This window comes from Colossoma macropomum, unplaced genomic scaffold (genome assembly GCF_904425465.1).
Source record: "Colossoma macropomum unplaced genomic scaffold, Colossoma_macropomum, whole genome shotgun sequence".
NCBI lineage: Eukaryota > Metazoa > Chordata > Actinopteri > Characiformes > Serrasalmidae > Colossoma > Colossoma macropomum.
Window position 1 is genome coordinate 15,047,662 of NW_023494792.1, and position 24,699 is coordinate 15,072,360.

The window sequence follows — 24,699 nt, forward strand, 5'->3', positions numbered from 1 at the left end:
TCCCAAAGAAAATGTCCAGAGAGCTGAAGACACGACTCATTCAGTTTAAAATCATAAACAGAGCATATTGGACTCCGTCTAGACTACATAGAATCGGCCTACTAGATAGGTCCACTTGTTGGCGCTGTGGAGCCGAGCCAGGCACATTGATGCACATGATGTGAGAATGCCCTAATATACAGGTTTTCTGGTCTGACATCCAATATTATATTGAGGAAATTCTGGGCAAACACATTCAGTTCTCTGCTTTGTCAGATTTGGAGCCCTCTGAGGCTGACTGGACTCAGACAGCCTTAATACTAGGCCGTAAATTGATTGTTAGAGAGTGGAGGGCCTCTACAGCACCATCTGCATCTCACTGGTATGCAGAAGTGGGCAGCTTGGCTGCATTGGAAAATCTATCGTTCAGGCTTTAGAAAAATTTGGAGATGTTTCACTCTAAATGGAGAAAATGTTTGTCTTATCTGGACACAGGAGCACAACATGTGGGTCTGGATGTCAATTAAGTATTATTCTTTTTCTGTTTTTTTTTTTCTTTTTTTTTTACTACCTAACTGTCAAATTGTTTTAAATGAATATACTCTGTGCCCCCCCCTTTTTTCCCTTATATCTTATAATATACCTGTTTCAAAATTTAAACTTAATAAAGTAAATCTACAGGGTGAAAGGTCCACGTTTTGAGGAAATAAGACTGGCTATGCCCCTGAAATGTGTGTGTTTTATAGATTTAGCTATTGAATTATTGAATCTAGAGTTTGCTGTTCATGGCTAAAAATAAATGCTTATAAAAAAGCTCAGTCTATGGTCCATGACTGACCTCTTTAGTGATTAATTTGTAGTGACAATATGATTTGACTGACCCATACATCAGTCCGTTCATATTAACTTGGTTTTCATTTATTATGTGAAGATTCTCATGAATAAAAGTTCACAATTTCTACCCACTGCAGTGCTGTTCATTCTGATGATCTGATTCACTCTGTTTGATTTCTTCCTTTCTTTTTCTCTTTCTCTGTCCAACTTCCTGTTCCACCAGCCAGTGGCAGCTCTTTTACGGAGAGTTTACAGTGAGCGAAAGAAAACAAAATGAAGAAATTGTAGCATGGAGTCAGAGAAAAGCATGACTGAGCAAATGCCAGATAAGTGTAGAAGTGTGTGAGTGCCAAACAGAGGGGTGGAAGAGATGGGGGGTCTGAGGAGAGGATAAGTGACAGGCACAGGGGGAGGGATGCAGTGAGAAATGCTTACGGATTGAGACAGGCTGACAGACTGAAAGACAGAAACGGTTGAGGCGAGTGTTTGTGGTGAGGGGCCTTAAGGGGGACAGAATTAGACTGTGGAGACAAGAGTGACAGCAGCGGACAGACTGAGACACTGTGAACATTGAAAAGACAGAGATGCAAACAGTATGAGGAAGACTGACAAATAAAAGACAGTGTGTCTAATGCAGGCTCAAACAGTAAGTAAGTCTTTGAGCAGTAATGATAAAAATACAAATAAAAAAAAAATTTATGCTGAAACATTAAAATAGACAAATAAAACTGTATGTATCTCTTTGTGGATATGCAGACTAGGGCCCGACTATAAGCAGCTAAAAACAATAACAGGTAATATAGACCAATGTCATTTTTATTTTTTAAAAATGAAAATCAGTTTGTTATTGTCAGTTGTCGACTGTGAATTGTCAAATATAACGATTAAAAGTTCACAGTTCACAATTGTCAGATGTCTTAATTTCAAAGTTGATTATTCACAACATCTTAAATAAATGCACGAAGTGTAAAATGAGAGACACTCTCTGAAAAAAAGGTACTAAACTGTCGCTACACAGTACCTTTTTCTCTGGCAGTGTAGGTTCAGTTTCCTGGCCATAGATTAAGCCTAGTCTCAGACTACATTTTCCTTGCAGTGTGCTGTGTAGTACAGGGCTAGACTTAACCCTCATCTAGGAAACTGACCTAGAAAGTCTAAAATAGTATGAATGTTGTGGTGCAGAGGACAGAGCTTTCAGAGTTTTTTTTTTTAAATTGCTTTTTTAATTATTATTATTATTTTATTTTTTTTACCAAGATTGTGCTTTGTATTGAAGTTTAGTCTATATTGCTGAAATGAAAGTGAATAATTGGTGACTGTCAGCCAGAGTTATTATAGTTTTGAAATTTTCATTCATGTATTTGTTTATTTAATGTTTTTTTTTATTTTTTGATTTATGTTAAGTTTTAGTTAGTTTTAAAGCAGTGTTTTGTTTTTGTCTTTATTTTCCAAAAAGCAAGAGTGTTAGTTTTATTTTTATTTAGTTTGAGTTTTCGTTTTAGTATCGTGTTGAAAGCTATGATACTACTCATAACTAGTAATTATAAGAATATGCACCAGTATTCTTCATACTTGTGATGCTTAGACATCACCACTCATACACTTCCCACTGTCGAGTAAAGTTCTGAGGTGGTTTGCTGTGTTTGTATACCACAGATGGAGTACCGGTACCAGTGTAATGTGGTGTAATTAACATTAACATTATTTCCTTTTAGCATTACTTTTAACATTGCTCTATTACCTTTTGCCATTACTGACAACAGATGCTCATCAGCTTAAGCCAAAAACTGAACATTATACTGATATGATTCAAACTTGAATCTCAAAGTCATGCCAAACTGGACCCTAGTTGATTTCAGTTGTGGTTTGCTGTTTTAACGATGCTAAATTGACTCAACAGTGGGCTATACTTGGTTGCAAGCTTCCCTTAAAGACAGTGAAAGACGTAGCAGGGATTCATTTCTTCAGAATTCAATTCAATTTTTGTTTTTGTTGCTAATTTTCATTTTAGTCATAGTTTTTGTTAATGATAACCTTTAGTAGTCTGTAAGAACTACTGTAAAAGCATTAAACCATTGAAATTCTCATAAAGAGATTAGAGCAATGGGTTCATTACAGTATAAAATAAATAATAAAAGCCACTGATAAATCCATGTGGCCTTGTTATTGGCCGAGCCCAATACACAAGCCAAAATCAGAAAGAATTTCACAGACAGAGTGAAGGTGCTGAGGCAGCTGTCAGGGCAGAGTGAAGGAGGTCATGGCTCAGGTGAGAAAATGGAAAAGGCCAGCTGTTCCCCTCTGATGAGGGAGGCCAGCGGCCCTGCCGTGCTACCACACTCATGCTCAGACAAGTCTGGAAAAAGAGAGAAAATGCTCCCTCTGTCCCTCACTCTCTCCTCCTCCCTGCACCTGTCATCGTCTCCCTAATGAACACATTCGACCCTTTCCGCGCCCCGACGCCCTGTCATCTCTCATTAGCAGCCTAGGCCAGAGGAGACAGAAGGCAGGTGAAGTGGCAGGAAGTGGTAATGAATTAGCAGCATCTCACTTTGGGAAAGGACTCTGATAGTCATATCCTCTTGACAAGAACAAGGGGCAGCACCAAAAATGGGGCCTTGATCTTTTTAGTGACCCATCACAGAAGTCACGGCGCCATTAGCTGTCTTTCTGCCTTTAGGTTCATATTTCACAGGAAGAAAAGACCCTGATGTGCTGTTCCAGGTGAGTGCAGGCAGCTTTGTTTTAAATGGCTTTTGCTAATTCAGCCCGGGGAGGTGGGCTCAGAGGAGAATGGAGCGTGACATTACCATGCCTCTCTCTAGGCTAGTGATATCTGTCGTTAGGAGGTTCCTCAGCCTTGTTGTCATAGAAATGGTAGCCAAACCAAAATAGAGTAACAGGGGAAAAATAGCAACTTGGTATCACAGCAACGGGAAGGAAACCAGCCGTGATAAGGGTGTGAAAAGGCAGGGCATATATGTGTGTGACTCAGTGTTGGAATGGACCACTGGGAACCTCTGCAGTTTTGTTTTTCTCTGCCTTGAAAAGGGCTGACACGGTCATTCTGGCTGTCACTCCAAGGGTCCTATGACAGAATTACATCTGGACCCGGGGGGAGACATATGAAGCACATTTTCAATTTCCAAAAGTGCTATGCAAAGCAAACTTTGGCTCACTGTATGGAAACATGATAAGGTTTAAAGAGGCTCCATCCCTTAAACACTTAATTGCCTAAATGTTTGTTATGACCTCTGCACCTTCTTTTTTTTAATACACATTAGTCTGGCTGTACTGGCAGTGTTAATGTAAATGATACACTACATGGAAAAAAGTATGTTGACACATGAACCTCACAGCCATGTATGGTTGGTGAATGTATCATTCCAAAACAATGGGCCTTAATATAGAGTTGGCCCTTTACTGGTCAATTCTTCTGGGAAGACTTTCCACTATATTTTGGAACATGACAACCATTCAGCCATTAGGGAAGTCAGGCACAGATGTTGGGCGATAAAGCCTGCTGCACAATCAGTGTTCCATTTAATCTCAAAGGTGTTGGATGGGGTTAAGTTCAAGGCTCTGTGCAGGTCAGACAAGTTGTTTTACACCAAACTAGGCAAACCATTTCTCGATAGATCTTGTTTTGTATACTGAGACATCGTCATGCTGAAACAGGAAAAGGTCTTCCCAAATCTGTTGTTCCAAAGTTGGAAACATAATTCTGAGGAATGCCATTGTATACTGTAGTATTCAGATTTCCCTTCACTGGAGCAAAGGGGCCCAAACCATGAAGCACAGTCCCAGACCATTATTCCTCCTCATCCAAACTTTATAGTTGCCACTGTGAGTTCAGGCAGGTATCCCCTAAACCCATATTTATCTGTCAGACGGCCATGTGGTAAAGCGTGATTCATAATTCCAGAGAATGTTTACAGTTTTATGCACCTGTTAGCACTGGGTGCGGCTTAATTAGCCAAACCCACAACTTATAATAATTATCCACATACATTTGCCAATGTATCTTATATGCTACAAAAGGTTTATCACTCAAAACAAGATAAGGAGAAAGAATCTCTGCTATATATCATCTCTGTATATATAAGGACCTTAGCAACAGATGAGAACATAATTTATTTGATTACTTGGTAATTAAAGCCAGTTCATTAAAAATGTACATCCCTGATTGCTGTCTCCTGGATAACAACGTTTCAGGTTCTCCATGATGAGAATTTTCAGTATTACAGTATGTTTAAATCACTCACTCAGTGCCAAGTCTCCTTAATTTATACACTAAAATGCCATGTTTGACTGTATGATGGTGCTGTTTGCAGCCACAGGTTCAAACTTACCTTAATTAGATCTATTAATTTTTAGTTAATGTGCACTCATGTGTAGCACATTACATTACAGTCTGCTGAATGTGAACACCGGCCGTATTAGGTGCTAATTAGCCATAGATAAGCTTTGAATGTCGTTGATTATCTGTTTTTTGCATAGTCCTTAATTACCTGTCAGAAATGGAACACGGATGACACCATTATTTCTTAATCAGTGACCAGTGTCTTTAATGAGCATCTCGGCTCCCTCTCATGGCATATTCTTTCAATTATCATTCACGCCCATGAGCTCCTGTCTGCTAATAGAAAAAAAACTCAACTGTAAATTCATTGTGCAAATACTGGTTAGGTTTCAGAGATTCAGAGAACCATGTTACTGCTCTTTTATAATCATCTTCAGTTACACTGTAAGTCCCATTCTGCAAGGAATGTGTGCTGTGTCACCATGAAGGTGGTTAAAAAACATTGTTGCAAGTAGGAAACAAAACCGTGTGTCTCCACTTTGGTCATTTTTGACGTAATTGGAAAATGTGTGGCTCCCTGCAATTTTCTTGATGAACGAAACAATAAAATGCTGCAAAATGTGTCATCCGCCAGCCCTTCACAGGTGGTCAGTTGCTGACCACAAGACCATTGTTTGCTGGATATTTGTGGCTGGAAACGTTAAGTTACATTGAGATAAACGCCCAGCAATAGTGTGATATGCACCTGTACCAGTGTAACACACTCTAACATACCACTACCATTTTGGTGTCTCTGCTGTGCTCCAAATGTTTTATCACCCTAATAAAATCTGGTCACTGGTGGTCCTATGGTGGTCCCTTTCCATTACTGGATGAGGTAGAGGGTGACTGATAAATTGCAGCAACAGATGATCTACAGTCAATAACAGTATACCTGTGAAGTGCATCTACATAGTACGTTTTTCTGATTAAATGGCCATTGAATGTGCATACAAGGTAAGAGTACCTTATAAACTGGAAAGTATGCATGACTGCACACTGAGAGGTTCCTTCACACTTTCAGTCTTTCAGTTTAGCCTGAGAGATTCACAGTGGCTTGTCAGAGTGTCTCTTGTGCTCTCCAAACACAGGCACTACTGTGAAGGTGTGTTTCCAACACTGACTGCTCACCACTCAGTTCAGACCTATTATCTGCTTAGACATGGCTAACTGCATCATTAAGCCCTTATTTTTCACTCTGCCTCTGCAGCTGTAATTGATGAAAACAGAGCAGGGTCGATAGCCTGGAGTCTTCCCACATGTGAGGGGCCTATATAGACCATCATTCCCCTGTATAAATCTGTCTGTGAGAGCGACAATTGATTTAAGTGAGTTTAATAAGGCAGTGAATGGCAATGTGGTATAAGCATGAGACTAGAGAGGAGTTAGCATAAAGTGCTTGTGAGAAATGCATGTGGATGCACTCGTATATTTTCATGTGCATTGTCCTGTGAAAAAGGCAGACTACCCTGCTTTTCTGCTTCTTACAATCCAAGTAATCTCAAACACCAGCTTCTTGACAGCTACACATTTTTTCAGACCCATAGCTTTGAGTTGCTTCCTCAGTGGAAGGATGGACAGAAACGTGTATTTTTCAGATCTGAAGCAAGAGTGGAGCTTGATTTTCTCTTATCTCTCAAAGATGAATGCTTTAAGTTCTATTTATCTGATGGTGACAGTTTTGGTGGTCTACCAGGTCTTGCACTTTTGTTAGGATTCCCATTTTCTCTGTCTCTCTTTTTATTTTTCCCTCCTTTATGCTATTGGTTTATTTTAAATCTTCCTAAAAATATCTCCAGAAAAAGAATCACTTTTGCATAGTGACCATTTTGAGAGGGAATTTAAATAAATAAAGGGTGGTCTCTGATTTTTGCACAGTACTGTACATACTGGATAAACTGCTGTGTGGTGGTTTTTCCAAACTTGGTGTGTCTACAGTGATAGTGCTGTGTGAAATCAGCTGGGAGTCGACCCTATTGCTGCCGCAGGGAGAGAGGCTTATCAAGCGGAAACAGTGCTAGGATGGGGGAGCGCGCTTGTGTGCGTGTGTGTGAATCTCCCACTCGTAAATGTAATAAGAGGAAACCTTTTTTTGACAACATGCCTAGATGGGTTTTACTGTGTGATTGAATTAAATAACTGTGTGTGTGTACGTGTGTGTGTATGTATGTGTGTGTGTGTGTGTGTGTGTGTGTGTGTGTTTTGTAAAGAAAGGGTTTCCTTGACACTAGACAGGGCAAGGCCAGCTGAGTGCTCACATTAAGAATGAGTGTGTGAATATTTGAATGATAGGTCACCTCTGAATGGCTGTGCTAAATACCATTATGTTTAAATGACTGTATCTCCCAATTTGTTGGTGTCGTTACAGACTAGCTGAGAGCAGCGGAGGATTCCTCAATAGTTTGGGCTAATTCTGTGTTTTTTCTTCCACAGCTGGACAATGTGGATGAGCAGGCAGCACAGATCCGCAGAGAATTGGATGGGAGGTTGCAGCTCACTGAGAGAATTGCCAGAGTATGTCATCAGAGCTCCTGTTTTAGTGTTGTTGTGAATTCAGTTACACTGTATGTGTGTGTTGTACAGTTCTTGTCACGTATATTGATCCCTGTTGTATTGCATGTCATCAGCATAGACATTACAGAGAATTTGGTCGGGTGTTTTCACTTCTTACAGATTACGATTTGGTCCCCTGGAGTGTTTGAGAGAATTCCAAAGCTTTGTTTTGTTCTCCCAGCACACAAAATGGCTTACATTTGGGCATGTTTGGCAAGATTTCACATTTATTCATTTAGCAGATGCTCTTTTCCAGAAACATTTCATGCAGTCTTTTGAAATGATAATAGTTTTCTTGCTTGTTTATAGTTGGCAAATTTTCCCAACACCACAAATGATCAAATCACAGGGCCTGCTCCAGACACTTGTTTTAGCAGCAACAAAAACTGCTTCTACAGTTCTTTCTTGTTCATGTATAGATTTTTGGAAGGGCACAAATCTCTGTATTAGTGATTCCCAGCCCTAGTCCTGCACATTTTGTTGTTTTACCTGCTCCCAAAAAACCTGATACAACTCGTCAGCTAATTAACAAGCTCTTCCTGAGTTGAAGTGGATGTATTAGATTAGCGAAAATACAAACATGTGCAGGACAGGGGGTACTTTATGACAAATGTTGTGAATCAATGTGCTCTGAATCAATCAGAGATGAAAGCATGTATTATAATTTATATCATATGTGAAAACGTTATGGCAAAACTATTTAGGACTACATATCTACAGTGGCCTTGTTATTGAAAGTTTTGTGTCACATGCTTTTCCTTGACATATTTACCCAAAATATCCTCGGTAGGAGAGGAAGTACCCTAAGTTTGTGTCAAAGGACATGGAGATGATGTATGTTGAGGAGCTGAGGTCATCTATTAACCTGCTAATGGCTAACCTGGAGAGCCTGCCTGTAGCCAAAGACTTGAAGCCCAAAATCAAGCCAAAACTCACACCTATGAACAGCTTTCTGGACATAGGAGACGAGAATGACCTGCCCCTCTCCAAATCAGATGTAGTGCTGTCTTTCACTCTAGAGGTGAGTGACACATCCCCTGCATGCTTCATTCCAAGATTTCATGTTTCCGTGTGTTTACTCTCAGAGGAATTTTGTTGTGCAGTTCTGTCACATTGAGTGAGTCTTTTTTTAATGTAAGGGAAATTATGGCACAACCTCGTACATTTTGATTTTTATTAAATAATTTTAAATATGTTTCAGCAAGATTTTTTTTATGTAGTCAACCTACACATCTTTGCTACAAATGAGCATGTAAACTCTGTTTCCTGCACATATTGTTTATAAATAATTCAGCCAAAAGTGGCAGGAATGCACACGTTAAAACCAACCCCATAGGCAATTAATAGTAGATTAATAGTCTGAAGGACTAATTGTGACTGTCGCTAAAATTAATTCAAAACAAATGTGTTGTTCGAACCAAACAAGCCTTCCAACCTGAGTAACTCCACTGTGTGGAGGCTGTACTTTAACCTGGCTAGTTCTTACTGTGAGTTGTTTACATGCTTAAAAATTGTGTTCTGTTACAGTCACCAAGAAGGTGAATAAAGTAACATTGGAGTGAATTCTATGACTTATACACACAACTCAGTAATCAGAAAACACTTATGATCCAAAAACTTTTTTTTTTACTTTTATTGTTACTTTTGTTTAGTGAATCTGGAGAAATACATGTCTGATTACTGTCAATATTTGCACATGCTGTTGCTATGGGAATATGCAAATAGGACTAAAAGCATGTTTTACTTGAACCTGTTTGACTACTATAAATGTAGTTGCTGTCAAAAAAATCTCCAAATAGCAACTTTACAAGAAATTTTGTAGCATTTTTATTGGTCCACTCATCATAAACTTTTCACCAAACGTAAAGAGCAGCTGCTGTGCACAAATGATGTAGAAAAAATAGAGATAATTAGGGTTTTTTGGACAGCAACGATATCTGTGTTACATTTTACCCCTCATTAATTTGTGCCTCCCTCTTCTACCTACAACATTCTGTTTCATGGATATGTCTAACCTAAATCCTGTATGATAATATAAATATGCTATCAGTATCTGTATTTCTTTTTTTTGATTTTGTTTTTGCCAGTGATCCTCAGATAATGTAGCAAATTCCCAGGAACCCAGTAAGAACATGGCCATCTGTACACTTGTTACTTTTAAGCATTTAAGCACAGGTTCAGTTCTGCAGTGTAGTAGCAAGGTTTAAGGTGGATAAGCTGCTCAGTGGCCCTTCAAGATGTTCACACAATTGCATTGGTGATATTTGGATTCAGTACAGCAAGTCTATTATAAACAATAAGATAAAAAATAAAGTGCAAAATAGCGCAGTAGGTGCAAATTAGCAAGACATTGTAAACACCTCATAAGTTCTACATAATGACAGATGTTGAAGTGTGACATAATGAAGATGTTAGACTGTCTGGACTGTTCCCTTTGAAAATTTTGATTACATTCCTTATAAAATAAGTGTCTGCACAGTGTGAGGTGCCATAGTCCTCTTTTGTTTTCTGTGCAGATTGTGATCATGGAGGTACAGGGGCTGAAGTCAGTGGCTCCAAACAGAATTGTGTATTGTACCATGGAAGTTGAAGGAGGAGAGAAGCTTCAGACAGACCAGGCAGAGGCATCCAAACCACAGTGAGTACCGAAAACCCTTAAGCTTGATGCAGCCTGTCTTTTATAATGACAGAATTTGGATGTTATTGGAATGTCTAATTGCCAGTCTCAGAAGTTTAATCCAAACTCCTTATCCTTATGAGCCCCTTATGAGCCTACAGAGCCATAGCCCAACTCCCATGTTTGTATAAGCACAGGTCAGTTTGACACAAGGTGCTGTCGCAGTGCAGGAGTCAGTGTGATGTCAAGCTGACCTTTCATGCTGGTGTCTAGAAAGCATGATTATACATGGCAGGCTTGCCAAAGCTGGGACAATGTGTGAAATGCCTTTCAATTCAGTTTGACCTGTATTAAACAGACCAGAAAAGTACAAAAACGTAATATTTGATAATTTACCTTATGAACTTTTTTTGGAGAATATACACGCATTCCAAATGTGATGCCTGCAGCTTGTTCCAAAAAAGTCAGGACAGGAGCATGTTTACCACTGTGTTGCATCACATTTTCTTTCAAGCTGCACTTCCAGAGTGTGGCTTGCTGTTGTCATGTTGAAGTAAGCATTGAACGTCCCTGAAGATACATTGTCTAGAATGCCGGACATATTTCTCCAAAGTGTGTATGTATTTTTCTGTGTAAATGGTTCCTTCACAGATATGCATGTTATCTATGCCAAGATTGTGTTTGCCTTTGCAATGGCCTGGAGAATACAACAACATTGTGTTCTGCAGGCCAAAGAAGAAAAGAACCATCCAGACTGTTACCAGTGTAAAGTTCAAAAGCCAGCCTCTGCAATAGTGTGGGGGTGTATTAGTGTCTATGCTATGGAAGGTAAGAATAGAATCTACGGACACTTAAGAGCACAAAGGTGAAACAATTCTATGGTTTAAGTATGTATCATGAATCTAATTTAGACTTTATTTTAGGACCTTTCTCAAGAACACATTTAAGAAAAAACTAAAGAAGATATTCGTGAATGAGGTCCATTGTTCTTAAACTTTTTGATTTTTGCTGATGTATTTTTGGGTAAAGTCAACTCATCCTTGCCCATAAAGGACTAAACTAGGGCTAACCAAAATATGGTCAACCGGACAAAGCTTGGCCCATTATTTTATTTTATTTTATTTTATTTAAAATTGCGTTTGTCATTTAGTAACAAAATACTGTGTGTATGTTGTTATAATGTTCTAAAATACATACAAAAAATAGTTTTTGTATATTTATACATTGATTTGTCTCTTTGGCCTTTGGCCCAACACAAACATTATGCTTTGGCTCACTTTTGGCACTTTAGAAGACAAGGTGTTTGGGAACCTCTGGATGAGACCTTTCCTGGATGCTCCTGTCATGCCCAAGCATGATTGCTAGAACTGTATGAGATGTTTTTGGACATTATACAAAGTTTTTAGTCTTAATTTGCCCTTCCTTTGTGTGTTGCAGGCATTAATTTCAGAATAAGTGTATAATAAAAAAAACAGTGAGGTTGATTTCAATTACTCTCTTAACTTTTTTTGGAATTGTGATTTGTAAAATACTACCATAGTATTCCAAGCATAGTTCTTCAATGCCTTCAAATCAGTGACCTGTATTATATTTCAGTCGAGCTCGCAATATTATATTGACCCACTGCAGGTCAGATCCCTTGTGAATGCTCCGAAAAATACTTCTGGCATTTTGTGGTTTGCTTGCAGAATAAGGGCATGTGTTGTGGTGTGAGTACCTTGAGGTCTCATCAGCTCTGTGATAGCACACTTATTGGCATTACAGGCATATTTTAAATGGACTGAGCGGGATGCTCTGAAGTGCAAATGTCTGAAATGCAAAATGCTATTCTTTATATAAGACAGAGTGGCCTGCACCCTCTATGTATGTGAATGGAGGCCGTGGATATTATTCAAAGTCTCTTGAAGGCTTTTCTTTGTTACATAACCCAATGAGAAGCCCTAATGGCTTTGTGGTCCAGTCTACTTGAAGTCATGTCTGCAGAAATGATAGGACTGACCTCAGTTGCACTGTGAGTAAAAGCCACTGTTTTGCGGGCTTGTAGGAGGAAGAGTGAAGCTTTTAGCCTGTGTGATGACTTGTGTCTGGGAATGCCTCATAATGTTTTTGTGTATGCTAGTGTGCACTCATGGGAAGGAAATTTAAGGACATGGTTGGACGTTGTGATGTTTTACCATCTTGACACAGCACTGTTTATACAGAGGTTCCCTTAAGGACAGATGTCTGTTTCTACCAGTGCATGCACAGATTGAGTCTGTCTTCTCTTTTCCTGAGTTTGCGCCACTGCCCTCAGGTAATATGCATGCTATTCCACAGTTAGCTTTCAAAAGCATGTTCCCATATAAATCTCTACTGTACATGTTCCAGCATAATACACGATTAAGCTTCATGCTTTTATTTTTGGGGCATGTTGCAAGCGTGCGCATTATTTAAGTGGCAGCTGAACTGTGTTGAACCTCCAACTTTTTAAAGCTTTTAATACTGTGGTGGCATTGGCAGTGCAAGGGAATTGCCCTTAGCTCCGATGACTGGTATATTTGAATAGCAGCTAGGAGGAAAGATTTATCAAGCCCAGATGAGCTCCGCCGCTGATGATATTTGGCAAAAGGCAGGTGCCCTTTGCGCGTGTCATCTGGAGCACTGAATGGATCGATTATTCAGTTCAGTCTCATTTAGCACTCTCATTTAGCCTCATTTATCATCATACCGAGAATGACTATTAGTAATTACTCATCTTTGGGGAAATACGATAATGCAAAAAACTTTGGTCAGATGCATCTCTTAACCTTTAATAGAAAGGCAAGGATTTAGTGAAGTGCAGTATTTCTTGCCTTGACGCTTGCTTGTGCTCCTCCATCTTTTTTCTCTCACTGAGCCAGCCACCATCCCATTGTCTCACTCTGTGTGCACTTGAAATTGAAATGTCTCTTTTAATAATTTGATTAAGGTGAGTGTGTGGCTCTGCTGTGCGTCTATGATATGATTCCGGCACAGTTATTAGGCTTTCTGCTGCTCAGCCTCGGCCCTTTAGATAATCGCACTGCCCTTTCCTCATATGCACTCACCAGAAAGTTCATTGTAAATTATTCAAGGAAATTTAAGCAGGACCTCTCAATGCAGCATCCTTTTAATTATCATGAATTAGCATGTCCATACTGTCTACATATGACAACTACATTTATACATCCATTTACCCAGCCTACCACAGTTTATCTCACCCGTTCACATTGTGTATAAAGAGCGCTTCAATCTGGATTGTTTATTGACTGAAACGAGGTCATGTATATATGCAGTACTGTACAAAAGTCAGAAACCACTTTTCATTTATTTAATTTCCAGTCAAAGCAGCCATTAAGTACAAGTTGTTTATTTTTCAGGAGACAGGCCTGAGGAGATCAGATATAAGATAATCCACTTGCAAAAAGACGGAGTAAGTTAAAGGAAAAGTGGTAAAAAAAAGGAAATGGGCGTGATTAAAAGACATAAAAATGGGTCTCCTAACAACCACGCAAGACCTGGTAGATCAGCAAACCTGTCACCATCAGATAAACAGAGCTTAAATCTTTAAAGCTTTGAGAGAGAGGAGAAAATCAAGCTCCACTCTTACTTCAGATCTGGAAAAATCCACCTGTTTCTGTCCATCCTTCCACTGTGAGAAGACAACTCAGCACTATGAGTCTGAAAGGATGTGCAGTTGTCAAGAACCGTTACTGTGAAAAGAAAACGGATTAAAATGATTTTTTTTAAAGATTAAACAAAGAAGCTGCTGTTGTTCTCGGAACAATGACTGACCACCCCAGAGGTTAGAAAATGGGCATGTGAAAAGTAATTATGAATTATGTTTTAGTACATAAACCCACTCTTGTCACAAGGATATATAAAAGACAAGAAAATGCAGGATATGAGCCATTTAAACCTGCCTACTGTCACAGATGTTAACTGTTCATGTGCCCCGCCCCCTTTCAGGTAAATATTTAAAGTGAAAATGGCCGAAACAACATTTTGTTGCATTTGAAATGTACGAGAAAGACTAGATGATCTGCACTTTCAGTTTTTTCGTTTATGTATCATTTTACCAGTTTAGCAGTTCCCAGTCTGTTTTACTCTCAGTTTGGTAGTTAAGGTCAAATGTACTTGCAAGAAGCTACAAGCAGATTTGTACTTTAAATCTGACATTTTGTCCACAATCTGCTCACGTCTTATCTAATGTTCCCACATGCAGTGTTTCAAAGGAAACTCATACTCAGCCTCAAATAGATATGCTTAATCAAGCATGTGACACATTTTCACTTGCTTAAGTTTGTATGTGATTGGCTGCAGGCACTAGAAACAAGATATTCTATACATGGACAAGTAGAGCCTTACTTTTTAGATAACACAGACACAGAGATAAAGTGATTCCAGGAGCAGGGCTACAGCCAAATTGAATAAGAAGCAACCAAGGGCGTGTGTGTGTGTGTGTGTGTGTGTGTGTGTGTGTGTGTGTGTGTGTGCGTGCACACTTGTGTGTTATTGTGCACATTCTTTTGTTCAAGTTAGTCTTGGTCAGGTTTGTGCACTCTTAGCTAAGAGAAGACTATGTCTCTTCGGGGTGAGGAAAAATCGATACAGTGTAATATTGATATTCAGCTTTTTATTTAGTGATATTTTACCTTAAATAAATAGAAGTAATATCAGTACACAGAGACCCAAGAATCACACTTTTTTATTGAATTAATATTTCTAACATGTATTAATCATATTGTTAGACTAAATAGATTTCTAATTTTTTTTAATCCACAAGGTGGCATTGTTTTTTTATGATGACAAAAAGGCTTTTGTCAGTTTTGTCGTTGTTACATTACAGTTAAATAGTGAATAACATTCTCACTGAGAACAGAGTTTGATCCCCCCACTTAGGGAAGAATCAAAAACACTGCTATAGTATAAGAGTAAGAGTAAGAGTCCCTGGGCGAGATGTTACCTTTATCTGCGTTTGTAAACAAATGTATCTGCAAATATATGTAAGGAATTTTTTTTTTTAAATGTTGTTTGGTTTTTCCATCTGAATTTACATGACCAAATCGTAAGGCAACTTGTTCAGTAACTGCATGAAATAAATATAATTTTTTATTTTATTTATTTATTTATTTTTTGTAAATGTTCCCCTCAAATTAACAGAAAATGTGTTTTATGATCATACACATATTGCTAAATGCTTACAATTTACTGCTGAAAGCCAAAAATCTTAGACACTCTTTGTATTTTTTTTATAAAAATAATTTTTACAGAGTATATCACTGAAGAGACACCATCTGCTTATAGTTTATAGCCCAGATTTGTGGAAAAATGGATCAACTTTCAGTAGACAAAAAAAATTGTGAGTTCAGCTTCTTCTATTATAAGAGTCTAAAATTAAATTACCCATCTATTTGACAGCTCTCATATGACACCTATCTTTTGAATGTAGCTTATGAAATATGAAAGTTACGAAGAATATGCGTTTTGGAACCACCGGTGGTCTCAAGGAGTTGAAAAGGTTAACTTAAAGTATGAAGACGTACCTTTGATAGTTCCACCCCAGTGACAGTATTTGTACCCTGAAGGCTGCACTTTTTTCTGAGAGTGTAATACACGGGTTGAGTCTGTAAAATATGAATCTGGTCAGCAATTCAGAGAAGAGAAGATCCTTTATTACAGCTCCAGCCACAAGGAGGATGATGATGGTGATTAGTTGGCAGTAGGTGTAGTACAGAGTGTGGGTTAAAGAACGTGTATGTATAAGTGTGGTCTGTAAATGAAAAAGAATAATAGAAATGTAACCACGAAGGCAGGGATAGTGACATGCCTTTTTAATGATGTTCACTGTGATCAACTGTTTCTTTCTAAATGAACTACTGGGTTTTTCCTGTACTTTGTAGTTGGTACAGATTTGTATTAAACCACAGTGTGGTTCACATTGCTGTTCCAATGTGTATTTGCTACACACACCAGCATTTCTCCAGGACTCTGTGAAAAGAAAACACTCTTTTTTTTCATGGTGAAATATAAATATGTCAAAGGCTTTTATTAAAGCACACAATCTTAATTCATAAAGTATTATACAGAAATTGTGCAGAATTGTGGTTCACTGCTAATAGTGGTGTTTGGTTGCCTTGGAAACTGGGGGGTTTAGAAATGGCAGCTCTACATTGTTGTGGCATCCAGTCAGCCCCTAAGAGCTGTGAGGTCATTTAAAGTATGTGCAGACAGCACTATACACACTCATTATTTCTGTGCTGCTTTAGATTGAGTGTGTATGTGACTGCTAAGCTGCTGAGTCACAGCGACGAGTCCTTATCTGCTTCAGAGTCCAAAGTGTCTCCCCATGTTACCTAGCTGGCTGTCTAGCCTGACCGCCTGCTTCTGTTTACTGTCATACAAAAGATTTATACAGCACCAGGACATGCAAACACAGACGCACACACCCAGAATGCAGTGTGCCTACCTCTTACTGAAGCCTTTTCAGTGAATGGTTGTTTGTGCATTTTTCCAGTATAAAACCACAGGTCTTTGAGGTGAGGTGATTGAAGTAATAGATCTATTAGGGAATGATATGGGAATTGTGAGTTAATGCTGATATCCTGTATTTTTCATGCACATGCAGTGGGGTGTTCAAAGGTTTAATTTAATAGAGTTTTTATTTTCAGTTGTGTTTTTAGCATTACAATTTTGGTAAAAAAAAAAAAATCCTTTGGACATTTTAGCATCAATTTCAAAATATCTGTAAAAAGATGGTTCTTCAAGGGTTTTTTTAGTAAAGGGGATTGATCTATATAGAACCATTTCATGCTTAAATGGTTCTTTGCATAGTAAAATGGTTCTTCAGATTGATGAATAATGTGTTGTATATGGTTACAGAAACTTTTTGAGAGTGGTTCTATATAGCGCCAAAAAGGGTTCTGCTATTGTTAGAAGCTTGACATGGTAATAATAGAAGAACCCGTTTTGGTCCATTTTCAAAAAGGCTCTATAGAGAACCATATACAACACAACATATTCTCCATCAATCTGAAGAACCATTTCACCATGAAAAGCATGGAAAAAGCATGAAGTGGTTTTTTATAAAACTCATTGTTCTAAACAGAACATTGTCTTTACTAAAGAACCCTTGAAAAAAATATTTTTTTAAGAGTGTAGGATTTGGTATTTTCCCTTTCTGTTTTAATGACCGTGTGCACTTGAGCTGGCATGGACTCCACAAATATGTGTAAAAGCCTCTAATAAGTGGATGAAATATTTTTTAAAAATGCAAATATAGCCCAGGTGACATTTAGATAACACTGACAGCACAGTATTGCAGCATCACCCAAACAGTCTGTTCTTCTGCAGTACAAAAAAGATCATCAAATATTGTTTGAAATGTCAAATCTAAACATCTGTCCAGTGGCAGTATTATTTGTGCAAATGTTAATGTTATCAAAAGAGCACTTTCAGTTCATGTGAAAAAAATGACTTACATTTCTGCCTTTAGAAGAGATGATAACGGTGAAACGCAGTATTTTGATGTAATACTTACTTGTGTGTTTTTTTACTCTGCCATCATTGCTAGAAATTTGTCTTGGTATTACAGCCAGCAACACGGTGACAACCATGTCAATATTTACACCACACACTTACAAAGGTGTGAGACAGCAGCAAGACACACACACAATCCAAACAAACCCTACTTTTTCATTTGATGGGAGGAACATTTGTTGCTGTGTTTTATTTTAAGGCCAGTGCTATTTTTTGCATGAAGTGATGAAATGATGGCACCCAAAACACTGGGTGATTTTTGCCGGTGTTGTTGACATTAATGACTAGTGGGTTAGAGCCAGCTGAAATCCAGCATTTGATCTGAGCAACAGATTGTTGGGCACACGCTAGCCATCCATGGACATGCTGTTATGTTCTTGTGCAGGTGGGGCACACAGGGGGACTTCACCACCACCCACCCTCTGCCTGTGGTCAAAGTGAAACTCTTCACTGAAAGCACTGGTGTTCTGGCCCTGGAGGACAAAGAGCTGGGCAGGGTGAGGCTCATCCAACAACTCACCTTTTTTTCATTCATTCAGTTATGGTTGTGTAAGTGCTGTGCCAGGGTTCCAGACGGTTCTGTATAGCACCAAAAAAAGTTTTTTGACTTGCAACAATAGTGGAACCCTTTTTGGTGCTATATAGAACCATTTTTAAAAAGGTTCTTTAGCAAAGAATCATTTAGCCATGCAAAGAACCATTTATGCATTCACAGGGTTCTTTGAGTATTCACACTTTTACATTTAACCATTGCTTATAACAACAGAACCCATTAAGAACCAACTTTTTATGCATTTAAGGATGGGATGGTTACCAGTTTTAACGATATATCTTAGTATAATATCCAGTGATCATCATGCTAATTCAAATGTTTATTTTTCCGATAACCATCTTTTTAAGTCTCAGCGCAAGTGAACAGGAACTGCTACAGTCCACTTGCAGAGAATGCTCCAGGGCAATGTTTAGATGATATGTTTGGTCATCATCTGAACAGTAAACAGTAGTAGTGCTGGTGATGCTTTCACATTTACAGTACTGTGCAAAAGTCAGAGACCACCTTAATTTATTAAATAGAAAAAAAGAAGAAAAATTGTTTTCTTAGCTCAATGAACTGACCACCACAAAGTCCAGACCTCAATTGCATGTGTTTGGGATTATTTGGATCCTGGGAAGCAGAAAATGCAACCAACTTCTAAGACTGAACTTTGAAAGTGTGAAAAAATATCCCTGCAGATTTCTTTAAAAAAAGCTGAAAGCAAGTCTCCTGAAAAGGATGGAAGCTGTAATAAAGGAAAAGGATAGACACTGAATACTGAAAAAAGCTATTATATTATATTTAGTTGTTAAAGCTTCTGTGTAGTTTTCTTTTAAATGTATGTTTTCTGCTTTTTTCCTGACACAGTAAGAGTAAAAAGTGTAAAATTGTAGTTAATGACTATTTTGACTGAAAATGAAAGAAACAAAGGGTGGTTTTTGACTTTTGCGCAGTACTGTATTTAAATTGTTGTTGATTTTTTATTTTTTTTTATTGGTGTTAAGTAGAAGTTCAACATTGAAGTAGAAAACCCTTAGAGCAGTTATATCAATATGTATTAGGGCATTTCAGTATATTTGAACAGTACCAAGATAACACGGAGAAACATGGTCATTTGCATAAGTGATGTAATATTATAATATAATAATAGGAAATGTGTATACAATTTGCATACCTAGTGCATAGTATAATATGATGTCTCACTGTTCCATCTCATCCTATCAGCTAATTATCAAGCTTCAAACTGTACATTAAACAGTGTTTATTATTACAATAGTTACATTAATACTGTAGTGCCCTTGCTGTATGCCATATATCACTGTAAGATGGTATGGGGGGGGCAGATGTTGCACAACAACTTATAAGCTGTGTGTGAGTCAGAGCTGCATGAAGGAAATCTTGAAGTCATTAGGGCTCAAGCTCCCAGGGTAACAGATGGAGATTCCCATTAGAATCCCTCACCAGGCATCTGCACCTCTTCCATCTACTTCCGCCTCCCTTTAATGGCTCTCTCTGTATCATTTCCTTTCTCCATCACTCACTCTTTTCTCTCTTGTATATATCCATATGCTTTCTGCTTTTCTCATGTGCCTGGTATCTTGTTTCTTGGTTTGATCAGCTCTCTTTTCTTAACCAGGTGGTATTGAACCCTACAACAAACGGGCCCAAGACTGCCGAGTTGCACAAGATGGTGATCCCCAAAAATAGCCAGGACACAGATCTGAAGATCAAACTGGCCGTGCGCATGGACAAGCCCCCCAACATGAAGCACAGCGGGTACGTTTACCCCTCAGGGTGTTCTCACAGCTCCCTCATGAGCACACATATTAAAAAAGGCTGGGCCACCTGCTCCATGTTTTTATATACCGAGTAAAAATAATGATAGCAGCCAATGCTTGGAGCTGTTATGTGCTGGAATTCTGTGCAGAAAAAGTAAAAATAACTTTTTAAAGACTTTGTCAAATGAATGCCATTTCATATTTGGGGCACATTTGAAATGCTGTCATTCTGTAGAAGAGCTGTCAAAATAATCTGCAGTATTTGTATTGATTGTATTTAATCTGTTTTCTTTTCCCAGAAGGGGGCAGCAGAGATCTAGTTTATTCCACAGAGTCTCAGTCAGTTTTTTTTGTTTTTCAATCACTTTCAATAACCTTGTCACCTTGATAAAATAGGCCAAAAGATATGATCTGTGTTACATTTATTTCTGAAAAAGTTGCCTGTTCATTTATAGAGTTTATTCATTCCTACATCAATGCACAAAGTACTTAGCCATGTGAATCAGTTTTAGAAAAGAATGATGTTGCCATCTAGAGGCCAAAGATTGTCTCACCGAACTTTGGAAAAGGTGTATACACAAGTTGACTTGTTTTTTCTGTACTGTTCTGTATGTAACACATGGGCAACTTAAAATGTATAATATGTTCTTAGATCATCACTTTGTCACTAAAGCACTGATAAGCCATGTAGTCTGTGATTAATGAGTGCTCATGACTGAAGACCATGGCAGTTCCTGTAGATTCCATATAGCAAGGCCACTGGAGAGGCGCAGCCCAGCAGACTGCTGTGTTCCTCCCTCTGTACGGCTAGGTCAGGGGGTCGGCTCTCTGCCATTAGCCTACTAATTATGGAGGAGGCCCAGCAGGCTCTGTCCATAGAGCTGCTCGCTGCGAGGCTCAGTCTAATTGGAAGAAGCCTCTTCAGTCTGTTTTTACCATTTTGTGTCTGACCTCACCAGCAGTCTTAAAGCAGTCCTGGAGCTTCACTTATGGAGATTGGCAAAATACACATAGTTACATGTGACAGGATGACATAATGTGACGATTATAAGTGATGATTATTTCATTAAGTCCTTGAACACAGTTGCATATAATTCTATAATGATAGTTTAATGATCTAGTTAGTTTAATGTTGTCTGGTAATGTACTTATTAATCATTACTGCTTGACTGCTTGAACTCATGAATCCAGGAGAAAATTACTGCCGATGTTGAAGGTTACATGTGATTTCCTAGGCAACCAGTGTAATTTTCATGTTCCTAAAGAAAATAGTTTTCTTGTAAGTATGGCAACCACCGCCAGGCACTGATCTATCACCTGTTTCTCTGAACTCATGACATGCTATTATAAAGCCTATGAAAAGGCTGGCTATTGCTGGGCGGTTTGTGCAAAAGCCCTGCAGGGGCACTTGACTCAGAGCGGATGTTATTTTTCTTTTAAGCTATAGCTCAAACGTAGCCTGATTGCTAGTGATGTCATTTCAAGTCCTTCAAGAACATCTTCTGAGCCTTCAGATCAGCATCAATGATTAACAATTTTTTCTTCCCCTCCTGCCTTTGCTGTAGCATTTCAGCCGTTTGCCAGGTTAGATCCAGACTCTGCCAGTTTCAGCTGAACACTAACAAGCGCACGCACACACCTGAGGACTTTTTCGTACATAAAGGAAAAGGACTGGAAGAGGATTTTCAGGTTGAATGCTCCCCATTAAAAGCAGCCATCTGTTTAGCAATGGAGAGAGTGAAGAATGGGGAACTATTCAGTTTATTGAGTTTGGCAGCGCGACCCCTCCACGGCTCAGAACGGGACAGCCGCCAGCTTTGGGCTGATCGGGCTTTTGTCTGTCTGCGTCTGCCTGTTTCTCTCTTTCCGTCCTTCTCTCTTTCTTTGCTTTCCCCTTGCTCGCTTTCTCCCCCTCTCTGTGTCTGCCTGTCAATGTTTTTCCTTTTCCTCTCTCATTTTCTTTTTCATAATTCTGTAAAACCCTCATATTGTGTATCAGTAAAAGCAGAAAGGGCGTAGGTCAGGGCTCCTTCACTCTTTAAGTGACCGCTGCCCCTCGAACAATCTCTTCTGATCTCTTCTTCACTCTGAGGTCACAACACATTCACTTTGTCTTTTAATGCTCTTTTCTTTCTCTTGCCATCCACAGATGGCCAGCACTCTCAACAAGAGCTTCAGTAATGACAAGCTCCCTTATTGCCTTTACCCACTGATTGCATGTTGATTGAGCAAAAAGGGGGAGGACATTATTTGTGCTGTAACATATGTGTGTGTGCACATGCATTTCTGTAATGCAGTATATTAGAATGTGCTGTGCATTACAGTCTGTTAAATTAATTCCTCGCGTTTCAAAATGTGAATTTTAAAATGCTGTAGGATTTTAAATAATTAATGTCTAAGCTTTATATGTAACTACAGTCTCCTGTTATTAACATTATGTGCTACAGAAGCTCTGTATAAGCTATTAATATTGTGGATGTTTAACACTGTACTATGCTGATGGTGTTTATAATAAATCATAAAGGTAGAGTTAGTCTATTTTAGATTACTAGTAGAAATAGACTTTTATAAAGCCCTCAGGATCTGCCTTTCTGGTTATGTTAGCATGTAATTGAGAGGGTTAGCACAACAGCAAGCACTAATAAAATATGCTAAGCTGATTTTAGCGTCCTTAGAAAGCAGCAAGAAAACATGCTTGAGAGTCTCACTGTAGCAAATCCTGAGTGCTGAAAATACCTTGTCAGTCTCTTCAGTTAAGTTACACAGTTGTATTTGCTCTCCTTCTAAAATGTAAGTTCTTTCAGTTTAGTCACAGGCTCATGAGAATTCTCAGAAAACTACAACACACATATTGTCCTTATGATCAGTTCATCTGTTGGCTGTACCCTGCTGAAAAACATCATAGAAACTATTAACTAGTTTCTGTTGGTTCCTGGTGGAGCCCAACAGTCAGTAACGTTAATAGTATTCTGTGTTTTAAGAAACCATCAGGTTTTAATCCTAATGGTTCTAATGATCTTTTTTTAAGCAGGGCAGTAACTTAAGTCATAATTTATTCTGTATCCAGGCACCCTGGGTGGAATATGCCTTAAGAAAGTGCAATACAGTATGATTCATTAGCTGTAAACTCCTTTACCTGAATGATGCTCAGTGGAGGAAAGTCAGATGTAGTGCCGCTCACCGACCACACGAGGGCACCTTCACCATGTTCATTGGTGGACATCAACCATCAGGCTCGTTCCTCTCGCTCGGCTCGGCCACTTTCTCCACACATCGCACTCTGAAGAATTCTGATGCGCTTTTGTTGGCGTGTTGGTTTGCCCTGCTACAATAGACTGACCCACTTCACGACGGGTTTCGCTAAGCGTAACAGCGGATACTAAAGATATTTTACTGGATATGAGAGTATCTAGGCCACTGAGCGGTAGAAGAGACAGATAAACACTTCAGGTTTGGCTTTTTGTTCACGCGCGCCGTTCAAACGTTTAACCGTTACTTATTTCAGAGCCTGCTGTTTAACCAGCGGCAGATAGGTTAGGGGAAAACACAGTCTTTGCCCCTTAGAAGTTGTAAAATTTAACCCATTTTTGAGCACTGAATTTTATAGACAGTTTAAAAATGTAAAAATGTGTGGTCCTGTGCTCTCATACACATGCTAGGCTAATCTTTAGGCTCTCGCTCAAAAATAGGATTTAACAAAAATAAGACAAATAAAATCACTTCTTTATTCCTGTAGAATAATTATGTGTAACGGCAATTCTCTTTATTATTCTCTTTATTATTATTATTATTATTATAAAAATGATTAATATTTGTGTTTGTCTGTTCGTTTTGTTTAGTTCCTGTCCTCAAAGACGATTTCCATGTTTGTTCATGTAGCTACTAAAATAGGCGTAAATGGCAGTGAGGCTCAGATGCACGCTGGCCGGCTCAGTGAGCTCCTGACTGACCGGCAGGAAAGTGCGTGCGGACGGCCAGCCAAACCAGGGTCTCCTCGACCCTCCACTGCTGGATATTGATGTCACCTAAATGGGATCGTGTGTGTATGAAAGGTGTTAGAGAGTGAACTGAAAATCATTTTCACAAGTGGATGATTTCTTCTGCCACATGTTAACCCAGCTCCACATGCTTTCCTCCCTCTCTCCCTCAGACAGCCACTGCCTCCACTTACAAAACCTTTCTCCTCGAATTGATTTCTCTTCGCCTATAGCCTACTTTTACTCTGATCTCTCTCTTTTCATGTTTGAATAAAAACGCAAGGTTAATCAGCAGGATATGGATTTCTTTTTTTCTGTTTAATTTTCAAGTATTTGTACGCTTCTTGAGGAGACGAATAGGGACATAGTAAAGGTTCAAAAGTGATGACACCTCTCGTTTCTCTGGACTTGTAATTGACAGTTTTAATGGGGTAAAAGCCTGGCAGTATTAGAATACCTCACCTCCATGTGTTAAATTTGAGCTACATAAATGAAGCTAAGTTAACAAGGGCAGTGTAATTTGAAATGACAGTGCTATGTCAAAAAGC

General features: G+C 38.8%; 1 protein-coding gene across 8 annotated transcripts in view; it reads left to right on the forward strand.

Annotated features, from left to right (window-relative positions):
• cadps2 (Ca++-dependent secretion activator 2) overlaps window positions 1-24,699 on the forward strand; it is a 135,212-nt gene that overhangs the window by 54,585 nt on the left and 55,928 nt on the right. For all 8 annotated transcript variants that reach the window (XM_036576158.1, XM_036576159.1, XM_036576161.1 and 5 more), the window contains exons 4-8: window positions 7,589-7,669; window positions 8,499-8,729; window positions 10,225-10,346; window positions 18,247-18,358; window positions 20,033-20,172. In XM_036576158.1, the coding sequence (XP_036432051.1) occupies window positions 7,589-7,669; window positions 8,499-8,729; window positions 10,225-10,346; window positions 18,247-18,358; window positions 20,033-20,172 (686 nt within the window). The remainder of the gene's footprint in view (window positions 1-7,588; window positions 7,670-8,498; window positions 8,730-10,224; window positions 10,347-18,246; window positions 18,359-20,032; window positions 20,173-24,699) is intronic.